We start from the raw sequence: 17,803 nt of genomic DNA, 5'->3' as shown, positions 1-17,803 counted from the left end.
GGCAGAGGGAGCCTGGAGGGAGGAGGTGTGAGGGGAGGCAAGCCCAGCTCCAGCTTGGCCCCCTGAGCTAAGAGTCACTGCCTCCTCTAGGGGAGTTAGGTCGGATTAATTCTTTTCCCCCACGTTTTGCTCATTGCCCTCTCTGCCCTGCTATCTCTCCCAGGGGTGCAGGCTCGGGAGAAGCAGCCTGCAGAGCCCCCAGCACCTCTCCGGAAGCGGGCTGCCAGCGATGGGCAGTACGAGAACCAGTCACCAGAACCCACATCCCCCCGTAGCCCCGGGGTTCGCTCGCCTGTCCAATGTGTCTCCCCAGAGCTGGCTCTTACTATCGCTCTCAATCCTGGAGGGCGGCCCAAAGAGGTGAGTCCTGGGGCCACAGAGGGTAGCGGAGCCCACCTGAACTACTGAGGGACTTGATGGTCATCTGAGTAACTGTGACCTGTCAGTAAACTCAGTATTTTTTCCCTCCCTGCCTCCTCAGCTTAGGGCCTCTCTATGGCTTGTGGAATCTGGAGCCAATTTCCCTCTCTAAATAGCTTTTATTCCCCTACTTCTTCCATGAACACTGAGACTGAGGTTCCCTTCTTGAGCCCCAGAGAGCATCCTTTATTAGGGTGTTAAGGACCCTGGTGTGATGTAGGTGACCACAGACTCTAGACTCCAGCCAGATCCTACAGACTAACTGTTTTTGAACCCTTTCTGGATGTAGGGTTTCCTTGGGAGATAGATAATTTCAGTGTCCAAGTGTTTGTATTTTTGAGACAGTTTAGCAGTTTGAGGAAGTAGGTTTTAAACTTTAGTGAGCATAACAATCACCAGGGAGTTTGTTAAAAATGTAGATTCTCAAGTCCCCCTGTAGAAATTCTAGCCTATTAGACTTGGGGTGGGACCCAGGAATCTGATTCTGGAAGATTCTGATGTGAGTGGTCCATATTTGGTAAAATCCCAGGTTAATGGGTCCTTCTGGACAAAAATGGCTTTTGGACATCTTTTCTCTCCTGCCTTCTGTCCCTTCTCTTTGGCCCTGTTGTGAAACATTTCCAGGACAGGTACTGCTGGACGATTGCCTTGCAATGTCAGTTTCTGTTCTCTCGGCTGCAAGGAGTTGTTGGGGCCACAGGTGACGAGGATCTGCCTTTGACCTCTGTGTTTACTGGAAAGGATGACTGGTTAGGCCGGTAACTGGTAACACCTCCCCAGGCTCACAACTGTGGTTTTCCTCCCTTGTTCTCCTTCTGCAGCCCCATCTGCACAGCTACAAGGAGGCCTTCGAGGAGATGGAGGGAACCTCTCCAACCAGCCCACCACCCAGTGGGGGTAAGAACTTCACACTCAGCCTTCCTTCCCTGGGTGCCCTCTGGCCTGTGTAAGCTTCCCAGGTTTGGCAGTGCTGGCAGAGTTGGGTGGGGCCAGAATCTGCCGCTTCTCATCCCTACGGCTCATCTTCCTTCTGCTTCCCTTCCTCACCTCCCTTCACTTCTTTTTTGCTGTCCACGCTCACACATCTAAGATGCAGCAGCTGCATCCTGGGATCCAGGCTGACCTACTCTGGGGTCCCTGGACTCCCATATTATGGTTTGCTAGTTGCTAAGAGTCTTTGTATCCTATGTGTAAAACATCCCTCATCCTAAAGTAACATCCTAAAATAACCCATGGACCTTCTTGCTTCTGACTCCCATTTCTGTCTGCATCCAGGCATCTCTTCCACTTCTTAGTTTTCACCAAGGAAAGAAAGGCTCGGAACCCTCAGGCTGACCATATGCCCAACGCATCCATCTCTTGGCCTCCAGACAGGAGCCTTTAGTCTGTGTCTTACTTGATGTTCTCACTAGAGTGGCAGGTCCCTAAAGGGCAGAGACATTTCCAAACAATGAGAAAACCTGGATGAGCTCAGGAGAGAGGAAGTGTTCCATTTCATGGTAGAAGAGACATGAAGAGGAACTGGAGGAGACCTGGGAAAGCAGTGACGATCAATCCCAGGCTGTGAAGGCCTCGGGGTTCCTGTAAGAGGCCTGAGTTGGCAGAGGTGAAGAGACTAGTGATGCTCCAGGATTAGACGAGGGGGGTCCACCCAAGCTATTCATTCGTCCAGGTGAGATGGGTGGAGGGTGAGGACAGGAGAGTTGGAGCTGGCCACGTGTTCTCCGGCGGTTGGCTGTCCTGCTGGGGGGACGACACACCAGTGCTTGCCTTCTGTGCCAACAGAATTGTGTTGGCCACCATCTTGGACACGTACCGTGTGCTCAGTCACTTCAGTTGTGTCTGACTCTTAGTGACCCCATGGCCTGTAGCCCGCCAGGCTCCTCTGTCCATGGGATTCTCTAGGCAAGAATACTGCAGTGGATTGCCATGCCCTCCTCCAGGCGACGAAGAAGGCAATGGCACCCCACTCCAGTACTCTTGCCTGGAAAATCCCACGGATGGAGGAGCCTGGTGGGCTGCAGTTCATGAGGTCGTTAAGAGTCGGACACGACTGAAGTGACTTCCCTTTCACTTTTCACTTTCATGCATTGGAGAAGGAAATAGCAACCCACTCCAGTGTCCTTGCCTGGAGACTCCCAGGGACGGGGGAGCCTGGTGGGCTGCCGTCTATGGGGTCGCACAGAGTCGGACACGACTGAAGCGACTTAGCAGCCTCCAGGGGATCTTCCTGACCCAGGGATCTAACCTGTGTCTCTTACATCTCCTGCATTGGCAGGAGGGTTCTTTACCACTAGTGCCACCTGGGAAGGCCATCTTGGACACACAGGAAGCTACATTTGTGAGTGGACTGTCCAGCATACATTTGTGAGTGGACTGTCCAGCAGAAAAATAACATAAGCTGTTTGCACTAGAAACTTTTCTAACAGCTCCATTAAAGAACATGCAGGAAATGGGAGAAATTAATTGTAATGATTTTTTAATTTAACTCAAAATATCCACAAAGTATTATCATTTCTATAGGTAAGTAGAAATAAAATGATTAATGAGAATATTATCCTACAATCTTTTTATGAAATCTAAAAAGGAGTTGGTGAAATTCATTCTAATAATAGGTATTATTTAGGGAATTTCTTGGTGGTCCAGTGTTTAGGACTCTGTGATTTCACTATCGAGGGCCTGGGTTCAATCCGTGATCCGGGAACTAAGATTCCCACAAGCCTCACAGTGCGGCCCAAAAAAAAAATTTTGCTGTATTAGCCCTAAGGATCTGAAGTATGATTTCAACATGTAATCAATATAAAGACATATTTTTCATTCTTATTTCATACAAGTCTGAAATCCACTGTGTGTTTTCACACTCATATGACACCTCGGTTCAAACTGGACACACAGCAGGTGCACCATAGCCCCGTGTGGTTCATGACTACTGTATTGGACCGTGAAAGCCCAGGGCAGTCTGTTCAAGACAGCTCTCTAGGCTTATAAAAGGCTTCAGACTCCTGGAATCTCTCTCCCTGGTCTTAACTCCCCAACCTGCATGTGCATGCGTGTGTGCATGCTCAGTCGTGTCTGACTCTTTGTGACCCCCTGGACTGTTGCCCACCAGGCTCCTCTGTCCATGGGATTCTCTAGGCAAGAGTACTGGAGTGGGTTGCCATTTCCTCCTCCCGCGGGTTTTCCCAACCCAGGGATCGAACCTGCATCTCCTGCACTGGCAGGTGGATTCTTTTACCACTGAGCCGTCTGGGAAGCTCCCCGCCCCACCACCTTCACACTTGCTTCAATTTCCTGTGGGTCCAAACAGCCAGGATCCTGGCCGTCACCCTGCCTGGGCTGGGCTAGAGTTGGTTCTACCGCTTGTTTCTGTTCCCATTCTTCTCTCCCTCCCGTGGGTCAGCCCCGGGTGCCTGGGGAGGAAAGAATAAGTTAGAGGTTTCCTCCAGGCACAGGGTTGGGAGAGAAAACAGAGGCGGAGCAATGCAAGGAATTCTTCTCTGGGGAAGCCAAGCCTTGCCTGGCTTCAGGGCCACCCCCACGTCTGCCTCAGCAGAAGGGCTGGATGCCTGGGGACTGAGGGCAGGAGAGATGAGGAAGCTGGAGGTGCTGAGGGAAGCCCGGAGGAGCCTCCCACCGCCTCTGTCCCCTCGTCCCCTTCACCCCGTTCACCTGCAGCTCTGTTGCACCCACTAGGCAGACTTACGGGCCCAGAGTCTTCGTGGTCATCCCACGGACAGTGGTCTCTGAGGCTGGGCTCATTCTTCCATAGTTAATTGCATTCAAAGTCATTTGTCTGACAAACATTACTAAGTGCCTGATAAGCGTCTATTGTAAGATGTGTGTGTGTAATTAGAGAAAGAGGGACACATAGAAACATGCAGGCCAGACCTACCCCCTGCCTGGATGTGTGTGTTTGTACACACTTGTCCCCTCTGCTATATCTGTCTGTTGGGTATCTCGGACAGAGTGAGGATAGAGTATAGGGCTGGGTCAACCATCTGGACTCCTGTGATGCCTCTCTGTTCCCATGGACACCTGTGGATACACCAGCATGTGCACAAATGTGTGTGTGTGTGCCTAGTCGCTCAGTTGTGTTCGACTCTTTGTGCCCACATGGACTGTAGCCCACCAGGCTCCTCTGTTCATGGGGATTCTCCAGGCAAGAATACTGGAGTGGGTTGCCGTGCCCTCCTCCAGGCGATCACAAATAAGCTATTTAAATTACTTTCATTGGAAGATTATATTTTGGGAGTTTAGTTTCCTGAAGGTCTCACTGTCTTTTTGGGAAAGGGAGGAGATGCCAGGGAGGGTCCCGGAGCTGCTGTGTGGCTCCTGGGCACCCCGAGGGGTGCTCATCTATTGAGGCCACTGGGGTGGGGCAGGCAGCCTTAGGCTTTTGGCGGCCCTGTGTGACTGCCTGTCCACAGCTGTGGGCTCTGCAGGGTCCTGAGAGCTGCGACAAGAGACACGGAGCTCCTTTCTTTCCTTCTCCTCAGAGGTGGGTTAGGAGACGTGGCAGCTGCCACTGAGAAATCTTGTGACTGGGCAGAGCAACAACCTTGCAGCTCAGCGCGGAGTCCAGCCACGTCCTTGGCTGATGGGAGAAAGCCTGACCGCCCTTTCTGACCTGTGTGTTATGTGACACTTCCAGCGCAGACAGGTGGCTTGGGAGGTGACCTGGGTTTGTGCAGGGTGGTCATGCTCTTGCCCACGTATTTTAGAGATGGGGCTTTTTCCTCTTCCAGAACACTGAGGTTTGGGGGAAGTAAGAGAGCTCCCAGCTGAGAAATTCTCTCTTCCTGGGGCTTGCAAAGGGCCTGCTTGGCTGGAGGTCAAAGACCTGTGGCTGAGGACTGGCCTGGGGACTCAGGGTCGGTCCTGCTGGTGGTCCCTTCTCCTTCTGTCCTTTACAGATTGTGCCATCTTGATATTCCTCTTTCTTTAAGTCCATCTGTGGGGTGTGTGTGTGTGGGGGGGAATGTGAGAGGAGAGGTTAGAGAGACAATGATATAGAGCAAGTCAGAGGGTGCCCAAGAAACTAGCATATGTGTTATAACTCCACAGTGTGGAGGGACCGTATGGAGGAAACTCAGGGTCTAGGGATAGAAATGACTTTGTGGAGGTTGAGGGGCAAGGCTGTTTCCTGACTCCTCTTACCCTTCATCCTGTGGAGGAACACAGGAGACGGGACGGGGGAGTGGAGCCGCCCCGGCACCGCCAGGGCGGGGCTGGTTCCTCTGCTCCACCTCCTGCTGCCCCCCCAGCCCCGCTCCCCCGCATGCCCTCACTCAGGAGGGGTCCCCTCCCCACGCCTCCACCCGCACTCACTCCCAGCTCTCCCTTTTATTCCCGGTGCAGTGCGTTCCCCTCCAGGTCTGGCCAAGACACCCTTGTCTGCTCTGGGCCTGAAGCCCCACAACCCAGCCGACATCCTGCTGCACCCCACTGGCGGTGAGTAACTCCAGCGGGAAGGGAGGTACCTGGGGAGGCCGAAGGGAGGAGTGGGCAGCTGGAGGACGCCTGTGGTCCTTGGCAGGGCCCGGGCCTGGTGGGTTCTCTGGATTCTTCTGGAAACAAGGTGGCAGCCTGGCTCTGTGTCCATGCTGAGGTCAGGCCTGGGTGGGGCTCTCTGTTTGGGGGTTGAGGGGGGCGGAGCCTTCCTGCCCTTGCCTTCTGGGGTCAGCACCACTCCCAGCATCCTCTGACGTCGCGGGGTTAGAGGCATGCCCTGTTTCCCTGGAGATGGTTAACTTTCTGCGGAAGCCTGGCTCCCGTGCCCCAGAGTCCAGGTGGTTGTGTGTGCACGCGCACACACACACACACACACACAAACACACACACGCAGACATGCACACACACGCAGATGCAGACATGCATGCACACACATACACAGACATACATACATACACACACAGAGAGACATGCACGCACACACACACGCAGACATGCACACACACAGAGACATGCACGCAGACATGCACACAGAGACATGCACGCACACACAGATGCAGGCGTGCACACACACACAAACACAGACATACATACATACACACACAGACATACACACACAGAGACATGCACACACACATACACACAGGCAGACATGCACACACACACACACAGACATACATACATACACACACAGACACAGAGAGAGAGAGAGACATGCTTGCACACACACATGCAGACATGCACACCCACACAGACATGCATGTGCACACAGATGCAGGCGTGCACACACACACACAGAGACATGCACGCACGCACACACACAGAGAGACATGCACACCCACACAGACATGCATGTGCACACAGATGCAGGCATGCACACACACACATACACAGACATGCACATGCACTCATACCACATGCAGACATGTACGCACACACTCCAGGTTCACACCTCGTCACGTTCCCCAGCTCCTCTCCTCCTTGTTGGGAAAGGGAAAGTGGAGACCCTGCGTCCTTAGTGACCATTGCCAACAGGCTGAGCCCAGAAACTTGCTCTCTAGACTCTGGTGTAGGCTGGACTGGGGTTCTGGGGACCAACTTTGCTTCTTTTCTTTAGTCCCCAGAAGACTGATCCAGCCAGGTAGGCGGGTGGTGGCATGACTGGTGTGAGCCACGCAGACACACAGCCGGGCACAGCCTCCCACTCAGGACGTGTCTGCATGGCCAGGGACACGGAGTCACCGGGTGGGGGGGCTGCCTGTCACCAGGCCAGCACACTCCTGCTTGAGACGCTGGGGCTGTGACAGGGACACGGGCCTGCTGCTCCCGAGAGCGAGGCCCTGTCTTACCTGTGCGCCCTGGAGGGCCTGCCTCTGCCTCGGCCTCAGCCCTTTTCTCAGCGAAGTCTCTCTCTCTCAGGAAATAATCCCTGTTAATCCATCTCTCTCTCTCCTTTTTGCTCTTCCTCTCCCCTTCATCCCCTGCCTCTCCTTCCTCCTCACCTCTCTTCCCATCTTCCCTCAGAGGAGGATGAGAGGAAGGTGCTGACAGAGCTTTCTGAAGGTAAGTGTGGCTTTGCTGTGTGACTGCTTCCTGCTCTCCGCGTCCGGGAATGGCTGTTCACTCCATTTGATCTGCCTGGCTTGAGGGGGTGTGTGGGGAGCAGCTCTCTTCTCTGATCAGGTCTCATGTGGCTGGGCGCATAGGCCTCCCCCGCCCCCCCCCCCCGATCCCCACCCCCTGATGGGTGATCGGGGGGTGATGAGCTGTCACTCTGGTGATGAGCTGTCATTCTGGATACTGACTGAGGTGCCCACAGCCCCAGGGCATGGGTCCTGGTGTGGCCTAGGGTCCAGGCACTAGTGCGGTGCCACCTTGCTGACAAAATGCTCCTCCTGGGAGGCATTCCCACCCACTGCCTGGGGTACAGCAGCCCTTTCAGATGTCGGGGGCTCCTATCCCACTTTCTGGGTGTGCCCCACATCTACAGCTCAGAGCACAATTTCTCAGCCTCAGCACTACCGATGTTTGGGCCAGGCAGTTCTTAGTTGTGGGGACTATGCTGAGCCCTGTAGGGTGTTTAGCACCATCCCTGGTCTCTACCTACTGTTGTTACACATGTGGGTAGCACTCACCCGTCATGACAATCAAAATGTCTGCAACATGACAAATGTCCCCGGGGGGATAATCACTCCTGGTTCAGAGCCACTGTCTTGGAGCCACAAGTTGCCTTTTGGAAGCCCTTGCCTGGTTTCCTATCACCACAGATGGGAGGATGTCTGTCTTTCTGGGATCTTGGATGTTTTGGGGGGGATTTTGAAAAAGCTATGGATTTCCACCCCCCACCCTGCCGCCCCCCTGTCACACACAGATGCCTCGGGACATCCATGCACAGTTGTGACAGTATCTGGTTAGCACATCTGTGTCCTGGCTTAACCCCTGATTTAAATGAACTCAGCCTTGCACATGGAGAAGCAGAGAGGAGATGTAATCTGGTTGAAGGCCTTTAACTAATTTATTAGGAACAGAATTCAAAGGATGACTCAGAGCAGCAGGTGATATGAGGGAGATGCTGGCCTGGGTGGCCTGGGCTTCCATGTCCCCATCTCTACCCTGGGGGAAGTGGGGGAAGGGGGTTGGACAAGGTGGGTGTTGAGCACCTTCCAGCTTGGATGTGTTAGATGTTCTGACTTCCCACCTGGGCCCTGGGTCCATGTGGCCTGGTTTCTTTAAAGACTCCATCCAGTTTTTTTTTTGGCTGCGTCTTGGCTTGTGGGATCTTAGTTCCCAGACCAGGGATTGAACCTGGGCCCTCAGCAGTGAGAGTGCAGAGTCCTAACCACTGGACCATGAAGGAATTCCTCCTTCCAGATTCTTAAGCCCATTTCCCACTTCCTTTGCACTCACTACCTTGATTTTCTATCCCCAAAGTGGGCATGGGTTGTACCTCTCTGAATCTGCTGTCACCTGTGTAAGATGGCTGGAGTTTTCCATAAAGCTTTGCCCTCTGCTAGCCAGCCAGAGTTCTGGCAACAATGCCAGACTGCCTGGGGGGTGCAGAACAAGGCAGCCCCCCAGGACAGATCCCAGAATGGGATGAACTACAGTGGGCTCTCACCCCTGGCCAGCCTCACACCCAAGGGGAGGACCTTCCCCGGGCTGGAGGTGGGCTGCTGGTTCTCGCCAGGAGTCTAGAATCAGCTGAGGCCTGGAGGGTGCTGTGTTCCAGGAGCCCACCCACCTAGGAGGCTCTCAGCTCTCCTTGTGGCTGCTCACCTCCGCAGACTGGTGAGACCCATTCAGTCTCCAGTGGCAAGGTCTGAGGGTGACAGGCCCTGGCTGTGTGCTCCTCACTTGGGGATGACACTTCAACAGAATGGGACTGACACCTGGCCCTCGCACCTGATGAGTGAATCTCAGCCTACAGGCCCCGAGGCCTCTGACCCTCCTTCATCTCTCCTGGAGGCATGGAGTCTGCAGGGGAAGGGCCTTAGGGATCCGCTCTACCGCAGCCACCGTTTTCAGGAATGTGGACCTGAGGTCCGTGTTGTGAGGTGGGGGTAGGCATCTGCCCAAGGTCACAGTTAAGAGGCAGCAGGACTAGACTGGACTTACTGGTCTCCTGTTTCCTAATCAAGTGGCCACTTCAAAACCCTCCTCCTGCCTCCAGGCGCCATGCCCTGGGATTCCAGCGTGGGCATTGGAATTGTTGTCTTGATCTGGAGTGGGGACAGGGGCCAAGGATGTGGGCGGCTGGTTCCATTTTTCCTGACTCATGCATCGCCTTCCGGGTCAGACTAAAGCATATTCTTTGCTGACCCTCTGAAGCTCTGCTTGATTGCCCTGCTGATCTGTGTGAATGCAGAAAAAGATGCCTATAAGGAAAAATAACCAGTAGGCTTATTCAGCAAGGGGGAGAAAAAGACTTTTGGGAAGTGTTCTGTTCAAGGTGCCATGGTAAATGCTTTACCTCTGTTCGTTCTGTTCTTCATTGATTCAATAAATATTTTGTGTGCCTACTATGTGCCAGGCACTCTGGGGGATAAGCAGTGCTATGGTTCTTAATCTCATGGAACAAATGCATGACCAGTGACAGAATTAAATTATCACCGAGAACTATTGAGATAAGTGCTCCAAAGTGAAGAGATACGTTTTTATGAGACCCTGGCTGGAGAAGTAAGATGCAAGGGTGAGTGGCATTAACTTGGTGACACTGGGATGGGAGAAGAGCTTTCCAGGTAGAAGTAAAGGGCACTTGCAAAGGCCCTGGGGTGGGAGGAATAGCATTTTTCCCCCCCATGAATTGCAAGGGCAGTGAAGTGAGAGCAAGGAGGAGCTGGAGGCTGGAGCAAGAGGCAGTGTGGTGCAGAGTGAGGGTCAGCAGGTAGGGATGGGAGCATGTGGGTCATCGTCACAGTCATCTTATTTAATGATCACAGAAGCACTGAGGAAGGTGGTAGGGGCCCCAGTTTGCTGATGAGGAGGTGACGTGTAAGGATGTTAAATGACTTGTCCAGGCCCAGACAGATGACGAGGGGCATGGCTGAGAGTGTACGCTGCTTTCCATTGATTCCACAGGGTATGACCTCTAAACATGAACAGTGTCTTTACTGGGTGTGGGTACAGGGTGCCCTTCTCCATGAAAGAAGCAGAGGAAGAAAGCCCATAGCAATAAAGGTATGAGGTCAAAGTCAAGGATCTTCCAGTGGGGGAATAGGGAAAGAAATGGTTGAACCTTCTTTCCTAGAGGAATAGAAACAGGGAACATTCAGCTGAGGTTCTGTCTGTTCCCATGATTAGATGGGTGGATTTGGCACAAAGGAAGACTGCAGATTAGAAATGGCCCCTCTGGGGATCCCTCCTGCTCTGAAATCCTCGGTGACAGTTGCACAGTGCCATCTGGGTATTTTAAGGTAGTTCTGTGCAATGCAAATTTATGGAGCACCTACTTTGTGCCAGGTCCTGTGCTAGGGACTGAGGGCATAAAGATGAGTGAGATCGCCTGGTCAGGATGATATTTCAGCACAAGGTCGAAATGCTGAGCTGGGGGAGGAACAGGGTATGATGAGGACTCAGAGGAGGGCCGTGTGGCTCAGTCTCAGAGTTTGGAATTCCAACTTTTGAGCTCCTGATTTGGGCCTCAGAAGTTTTACTTCTTTCCTCTCTCCATCTGCGTGTCTTCATTTCACTCGGACCAAGCAGGCTGTTTCTCTCCAGGCAAAGAACCTTTTCTGCGAGGCAGAAAATGCACTTGAGGGTGTGGGTCAGGAGCTGACAGTGCCCCCAGCCTGGTGGGGCCGTCACCAAGCCTCCAGGCCAGCTGCTCTCAGCCTCCAACAGCCTCTTGGAATGGATTTGGGCTCCCGGAATGTTCTGCACGAGGCACCCTCCTGGCCCTACATCTCCTGCCCTTCCCAGTTCCCGTTGCCCCTGGGTCTAGCTGCTCCAGGATTGGCGGAGAGGAGGAAACTGCAGGAGAGAGTGTGCAGAACAGCAGGAGAGGGGGTAGTGGGAGGCAGACTCCAGCAGACAACTGTGGGGCTGCTGATACACTGGCGTTGGAGCCAGCAAGAAGGAGTTAGAAGGGACTTGCTCGTCTCCTGTCACTTGATCCAGGCTGGGCAGGTGGGTGTCCTCATTCCTATTTTACAGACTAGAGAACAGAGTCCCAGAGAGGTTCAGCAGCCTGTCCCGCTCACTCTGCCAGTAAGTGAAAGACAGGGAGCTCACACGTTGTATGTTGTACTGAAGTGGGGAGGAGAGGAAAATGGGAAGAGATAGGGAAAGGGGGTATTTTCAATACGTAATCTGAGTCTGAAAACTTGATGGGAAATGGGCTGTTTTGGCCCTCAAGGTTGGTTTTGAACAGTTATGAAGTTGGACTCAGAAAATCAAATATCTTCCCAAAGGGTCGCTCCTGCTCTGGGCTCATGAGGAGCAGAGGTTGAGTGAGTCTCTACCCTGATTTAGTCCTGGAAGGTCAGGAAAGGGCAGCCAACCAGCCAACCAAGAAAGAGGACGGAGAATAAAGTGAGGGCAGGGCCAGGAGGGCTGGGTCTGAAATCCACAGGCTGGGAGCCCCTGCGCAAAGCCCCCAGGCTAGTTGGCCACCTGAACTCACAGAGCTCTTAACTGCAAACATGGTGGGAACCGCTGCGGGTGCTGCTCCCTGGATGAGTGGTCCTGTCTTCAAGTTCAGAGGCTGAGTCCTCTGAGAGCTCCTTTGTAAGCTGCTCTGTAGCTGAGGATCTGATGGGAGTGAGGACGGGGCTCCTGAGGCTGATGCTTTATGAATGTGGCCATCCTAAAGCCGTTTCAGGTTTTCTGATATCTCCAACTTTATAATATACTGTCCCTTCGGTGTTCTGTGCAAACTACACTCGGGTTCCTGACACTATGTTTGGGTCAAAAGGAGTTAGTGGGGACCTGGCCTTGACTCATGGTAAACAGGGCAGATGGGAGTCAGTGTCTGTGGTCCCAGGCCTGGCTCTGTCTTGACCCTAGGACTGGGTGGTGTGGGTGGCCTTACTTCGGTTTTACTGATGGTAGAAGTGGTATATGTACTTTTTTTTTTTTAATAGATGGGGTGCTGATCCAATAATGTGAACTGCTTACCCACAGTATGGGTCAGGTCTTGGCAGGAAACAGCTCATTCCAATGGGGCAACTGAAGAGGGTTTAATGGACTATTTAGATGGTCTGGGCAAACCAACTAGGGATGGTGAAGCACCTCTCCGGGTGCTCCCGAGCAGGAGGCAGGAGCCATCAGCACTCCAGGCCTGAAGAAACCAGGAGGAGCTGGAGGAGAGGGCCCACCCCTGGAGCTGGTATCTTGGGTGGAGCACGCGGTCCTGGAACTTTGACTCTCTCTCCCCACCCACCCTCATCCTCTGTTAGCACTGCCTACCAGCCAGCTGCCAAAGGCCCAGACCCTCTGGAGCCCTGAGTCCAGGGATCTGGGGGATGCTCTCAGTAAAAGCTGGCCTGCAGGGACACAGAGCAGGCTGGGGAATGAGTCAGGAGGACACGGCAGGTGGAGAGGAGTGCAGACTTCAGGGCTCACCCTCGGGCATTTTAGCTTGAACTTTTAGGGGTCAGCAAGAATTCAAGGGAAGGAGAAAAACGAATGTGGGCCACTTAGGTCTTAGTCACTGTGTACCTCTGTGGTGGGGGGAGATAGGGGGCAGAGGGTAAAGGTCATGCATCTACTAGTTTGTGAGACAGACATTTACTGAGGATTCATCGTGTGCCAGGCGCTGTGAGTACAGATCAGCAAGGAGCTTGGGGCAGCCAGGGAGCAGATGGATCCTCTTGCCACCTCTGGGTGGGAGAGAAGGATACTGGGTTCTGCGGGCACTAGGGTGAAGCTGAGAACCTGGAGGGGTCCAGGCGGAGTCAGAGAGTGACCCAGGAGGTAAGGGATGGGCCAGTAAGGTAGGCTGTGGCCTTGGGTCTCAACTGCCATTTCTGTGGGTGTGAGTTCCTTTCTGAGGGTCCCTTCTGTCAATTCGAGTTACCCCAGGGTGTGGAGCCAGCCCCCCAAGGCTAAAAACACACTGACATTCTCGATTCCCCTGATTTTCAGCTGGCGGTATATGCAGGGCCCAAGAGCAGTCTCTGGGCCAGGCTACCGGGGTTCTTAGGTCAGTTCTGTCACCTGCTACTGTGTGGTCCAGACAAGATACTTACATTCTACAAATTCTACTTTGCTCATGTAGTTGTTTGCTATTTTTACTGTTATTGATAGTCTGTGAAGCTGGCTCTTCTCTGGCTGATGGACTGCAGTTCTGGGTAGCAACAGCCAACGCTGAGTGTCCCATAACGTGGTGGTCCCTCTCTTGGCCATCCAGAACCAGCACTGGGAGTCAGGAGACGGTAGCTATGGCCACTGATTGGCTCTGTGTTCTGGGGCAAATCTCTCTACTTCTCCGGGCTGAGGAGAGACATGTTACATCAGGAACCAGTAAAGTATGGCCAAATCCTGGTTTTGGAACGTTTTATCGGAACACAGCCGTGCTCATTGCTTTATGTGCTCTCCATAGCTGCTCCCGCGATAACAACAGTAGCATTGAGTAGCTGTGAGAGAGACTGTCTGGCCCCCTCCCTGCGCCCCAGGGCTGCACGCACTGCAGTTCTTCCACTTCTCAGGCTGGTTTCAGTGGTTGCCCTAATTGCGGTGGGCAGAGTGTTGGTGTGTGCTCAGGTCACGTCCCTCCTGGGACGTCCTCAGAAATGGTGCCAGGTTCGGAGGTGGCAGGAACACTGTCTGTCCCTGGAGAAGCCAAGAGTGTCCTCCTTCTTCTTCCTGTTTGACAACGAGTTGGTTTGCAGTGGTGGGGTGAGGGGGCATGGGGGGGTTCCAGAGACCGGGGTGGGGGGCAGTTGGGGGGAGCACGGCAGCGGGGCGGGTGGTACAGGAAATCTGGGTCTGGTTGCGCCTCCAGCCCCTTCGCTCTCCAGGTCTCAGCATGTTCACCTGTACAGTGACCTCTCTGGCACTTGCCCCCCTCTTCCCCACCCAGCCTTCCTCTCGGGCCATTCTGAACACCAAGCGGGATGATGATGTCAGTCTCGGGAGGCAGGCTAAGTGTGTCAGGCAAGGTGGATGGGTGTGTCTTGGCACGCGGACTGGGTGTGACTCACCCACACAGGCCTGTTGCTAGGCCAGCAAGCCTGTTTCTGGACTCTGGGTGTGGGGTGGAGTGAGCATCCCGAGACGCAAGGCTGGGCTGGAGCTTGGGGTCCACGGACAGCCCAGACTACAGCAGTGCCTGGGGAGCTGAGAAGGGCCTGGGGACCTGGGTAGCAGGGTTGGGGAAGAAAAGCTCAGCTAGAGGGGCACCAGTGAAGGACGGTGTCCCAGCTCCAGCAGGGAGGACTCTGTGATGGCTGTGTTCTGGGGTCCCTTTCTGGGAAGCTTCTCAGAATGAGGCTCTAGTTAAAGGTTCTCTGGGGGCTCTCACAGCTTCTCCACGATGCTGGAAAGAGGTTGGACCTGGGCAGGCAGGAGCCCCGGAGATGTGCCCCTCGTCTGCTTGGCTGACCTTTTGGGATTTCCCTCACAGGCTCTGGGGAGGCGGGTTCCCTGGGGTTGGGTGGGGTCCACACTGCATCCCTTGGATCCACACTCAGTCCCTGTCCCCTCGCCCCTTCCAGAGCCCCGGAGCTACGTGGAGTCGGTGGTACGAACGGCGGTGGCTGGGCCCCGGACTCAGGAACCTGAGCCCAAGAGCTTTAGCGCCCCAGTTGCGCAGGCCTATGGCCACGAGACACCCCTGAGGAATGGGACCCTGGGAGGCTCCTTTGTCTCTCCCAGCCCCCTCTCCACCAGCAGCCCCATCCTCAGCGCTGACAGGTAAGTGATGGGGGGGAGGATCCAGGCCCAGGGCAGCACGGATGAGGCCTCTTGGATCCAACTAGGGCATGGACGGGCAGAAATTGTATCCAGGGTGCTGCCCTTGGGAAACCAGCTCACTGGGGTGCATGGCAACAGCATGCAATTCCCCAGGGAGAGTACCAAGGTGAACCAGGCACAGTTCTTCCCTCAAATGTATTACTTTTGTTTTTATTTACTTATTGGCTGCACCATGCGGCATGCTGGGAGCCTTACTTTCCCAGAGATCAAATCCATGCCCCCTGCAGTGGAAGTGTGGAGTTGTGACCACTGGACTGCCAGGGAAAGCCTTCTTCTCCCAAGTTTAAAATAGAACAAGAATAGTTACTATGTTGTGACTGCTTCCCATGTGCCAGGCCTTTTGCTAAGTGCTTTCTATTTAAACCTCACAGCTATCCTAGAGGTAAGTAGTAGTATTATTCCCACTTCTCAGAAGAGGAAACTGAGGCAGAGAGAGATTAAAGTAGTTTATTCAAGGTCCTACAGCTAAACAGTAGCAGAAAAAGGATTCAGAACAAAGGTGTCTGGCTCCGGAGTCCACATCTCTATCCTACCCCCCCCCCCCCCACCCTCCATCACAGAGCCGCAGTTAGAGGTGCTCCAAGCAGAGGTGTAAGCAAAGAGCTCTGAGCAAGAGGCCGTTATTTCTGGCTCAGTCTGCAGAGAGGGTCTCTGGGGGCTGGAAGTACGGGAAGTATTTGTACTAAGGCCAGAGGAAAGCAGGGGTTGAAAGGTGAAAGGGAGGGAGAGGGCCTTCGCGGCATAGCAAGGACAGGACCCGGGTGTGGAGGTATTGGGTGTGGGGCCTGGGGATCAGGTCACTGGGGTTAGGGGAGGGATGTCTTAGTGGATGGGTGGCTGACATTCTAGGGGGTCAGACAGAGAGGAAAGCCAGAAACTTCCCAGAAAGGGAGGCTCCTGTGCTTGGGGTGCAGTGAGAAGCTGCTCGACTGGCGGGGTGGGGCATAGGCTTTATGATGGGGAGACAGGGAGATGACATTGGAGAGGGACTCTGAGATGAGCCCGGGCAGGGCACAGCGTGCCAGGCGGGGAGGCGGCCTGCACCGGCCAGAATTCCACCCCGCAGGAGGGGCGACTGCCCCAACCATCCCTTCCCACGTCCGCTCCCCTTCTCAGACTGGGACCCCACAAGGCCGGAAACTATCCAGCCGCCTCCCCCCACTTCCACAGGCAGAAGTGAGCAGTGTGCTCCCCCACCCAGGTCGGGGCGGGAGGCGCAGGTGAGGCGCAGGTGAGCCGAGGCAGTTTTCTTCTGGATTCTTAAGAATCTGAAACCTCAAGCCAAGCATACACCCCCAGTCCACTTGGCCCCCTCCCCAGCCTCTTAACAGCTCCACTTGGGGAAAGGTCCGCCTCTGGGCAGGAGCTGATTCTTCTTCTAAAGGAGAGGAGATGTTCCTCACCTCTCACCCCCCACCATGCTGATATCCAAGAAGTCCTGACATTAGGGAGTTTTCACTTTTTCTCACTCAAATTCCTCCCGCAGTCAGATTCAGGAAGCCAGCTCCTCCTCCAGGATTAATCACCCGAAACGCCATTTCCGTGTCCCCAGCTCCTCCCTCCCCCCATTTCTCAGAATCCAGGTTATTCTGTACCGAAGTGGTGTTTTACTCTGGCCTCTTCTGGGATGTGTGGTAGACTTTGTCCTGGCCTGGCCCTGACCTTCTCTCTGCCCTTGGCTCTTGCCTGGCCCTCCCACCTCACACCACCCTGGGGACCTGAGCTTAACCAACCCAACCCAGGGTGGGGCCGGCCAGTCTCCAAACTCCTAGTCTGCGGCTCCAGGCTTTGGTGCATCGTCTTATGTAAGGACCCTTCCCCTCCGCCCCCGGCTGCCCCACTGCCAGCCCTCACCCAAGGGCTCCTTGTGTGAGCCTGCCTGCTGCCTCCCTGCAGCCAATGCTTGTGCGTGGTCCCTGACAGCCTTTGTCTCTGCTGCCATGTCACTGAGGAAGTTTGGGTCTGGAAGCAATCAGAGTCATCTAACCCACCTCCCTCATTACTTGTGTTGCTGTTGTTGTTTAGTCGCTGAGTCGTGTCTGATTCTTTGCGACCCCATGGACTGGAGCATGCCAGGCTTCCCTGTCCTTCACCATCCCCTGGAATTAGCTCAAACTCATGTCCATGGAGTCAGTGATGTCATCCAACCATCTTATCCTTTGTCACCCACTTCTCCTCCTGCCCTCAATCTTTCCCAGCATCAGGGTCTTTTCCAATGAGTTAGCTCTTCGCATCAGGTGGCCAAAGTATTGGAGCTTCAGCTTCATCATCAGTCTTTCCAATGAATATTCAGGGTTGATTTCCTTTAGGATTGACTGGTTTGATCTCCTTGCTGTCCAAGGGACTCTCAAGAGTCTTTTCCAGCACCACAGTTTGAAAACATCAATTGAGAAAACTTTGAAAAGCAGAATCCAGGTTTCCCAGTTTACAGGCCATTTCCTGTATTCCTGCATGGACTTGTACTTAATTTCAGAGGAGAACCTTTGTGGCCATTTTCCCAGGTACAGTGCCCTCTGAA

The 17,803-nt window shown here is 54.0% G+C and overlaps 1 protein-coding gene and 1 non-coding gene across 12 annotated transcripts in view; one reads left to right on the top strand and one right to left on the bottom strand.

Annotated features, from left to right (window-relative positions):
* Nucleotides 1–17,803, top strand: part of TNS1 (tensin 1) — a 208,245-nt gene that overhangs the window by 171,076 nt on the left and 19,366 nt on the right. For 6 of the 11 annotated variants that reach the window (XM_020879371.2, XM_020879370.2, XM_020879372.2 and 3 more), the window contains 5 exons: nt 164–360; nt 1,242–1,317; nt 5,779–5,871; nt 7,396–7,434; nt 15,027–15,225. In XM_020879371.2, coding sequence (XP_020735030.2) covers nt 164–360; nt 1,242–1,317; nt 5,779–5,871; nt 7,396–7,434; nt 15,027–15,225 — 604 coding nt within the window. Of the gene's footprint in view, nt 1–163; nt 361–1,241; nt 1,318–5,778; nt 5,872–6,988; nt 7,013–7,395; nt 7,435–15,026; nt 15,226–17,803 lie in introns of all 11 variants that reach the window. The other 5 variants (XM_070458624.1, XM_020879374.2, XM_070458626.1 and 2 more) reach the window with 2 other exon arrangements.
* Nucleotides 8,656–8,728, bottom strand: TRNAE-CUC (transfer RNA glutamic acid (anticodon CUC)). Its single transcript has one exon. It is a non-coding gene; the product is annotated as a tRNA-Glu (tRNA).

Source organism: Odocoileus virginianus, chromosome 30, assembly GCF_023699985.2.
Source record: "Odocoileus virginianus isolate 20LAN1187 ecotype Illinois chromosome 30, Ovbor_1.2, whole genome shotgun sequence".
Lineage (NCBI taxonomy): Eukaryota > Metazoa > Chordata > Mammalia > Artiodactyla > Cervidae > Odocoileus > Odocoileus virginianus.
Note: the sequence above shows the minus strand (reverse complement) of the source record. Positions and strands in the feature narration are given on the sequence as shown.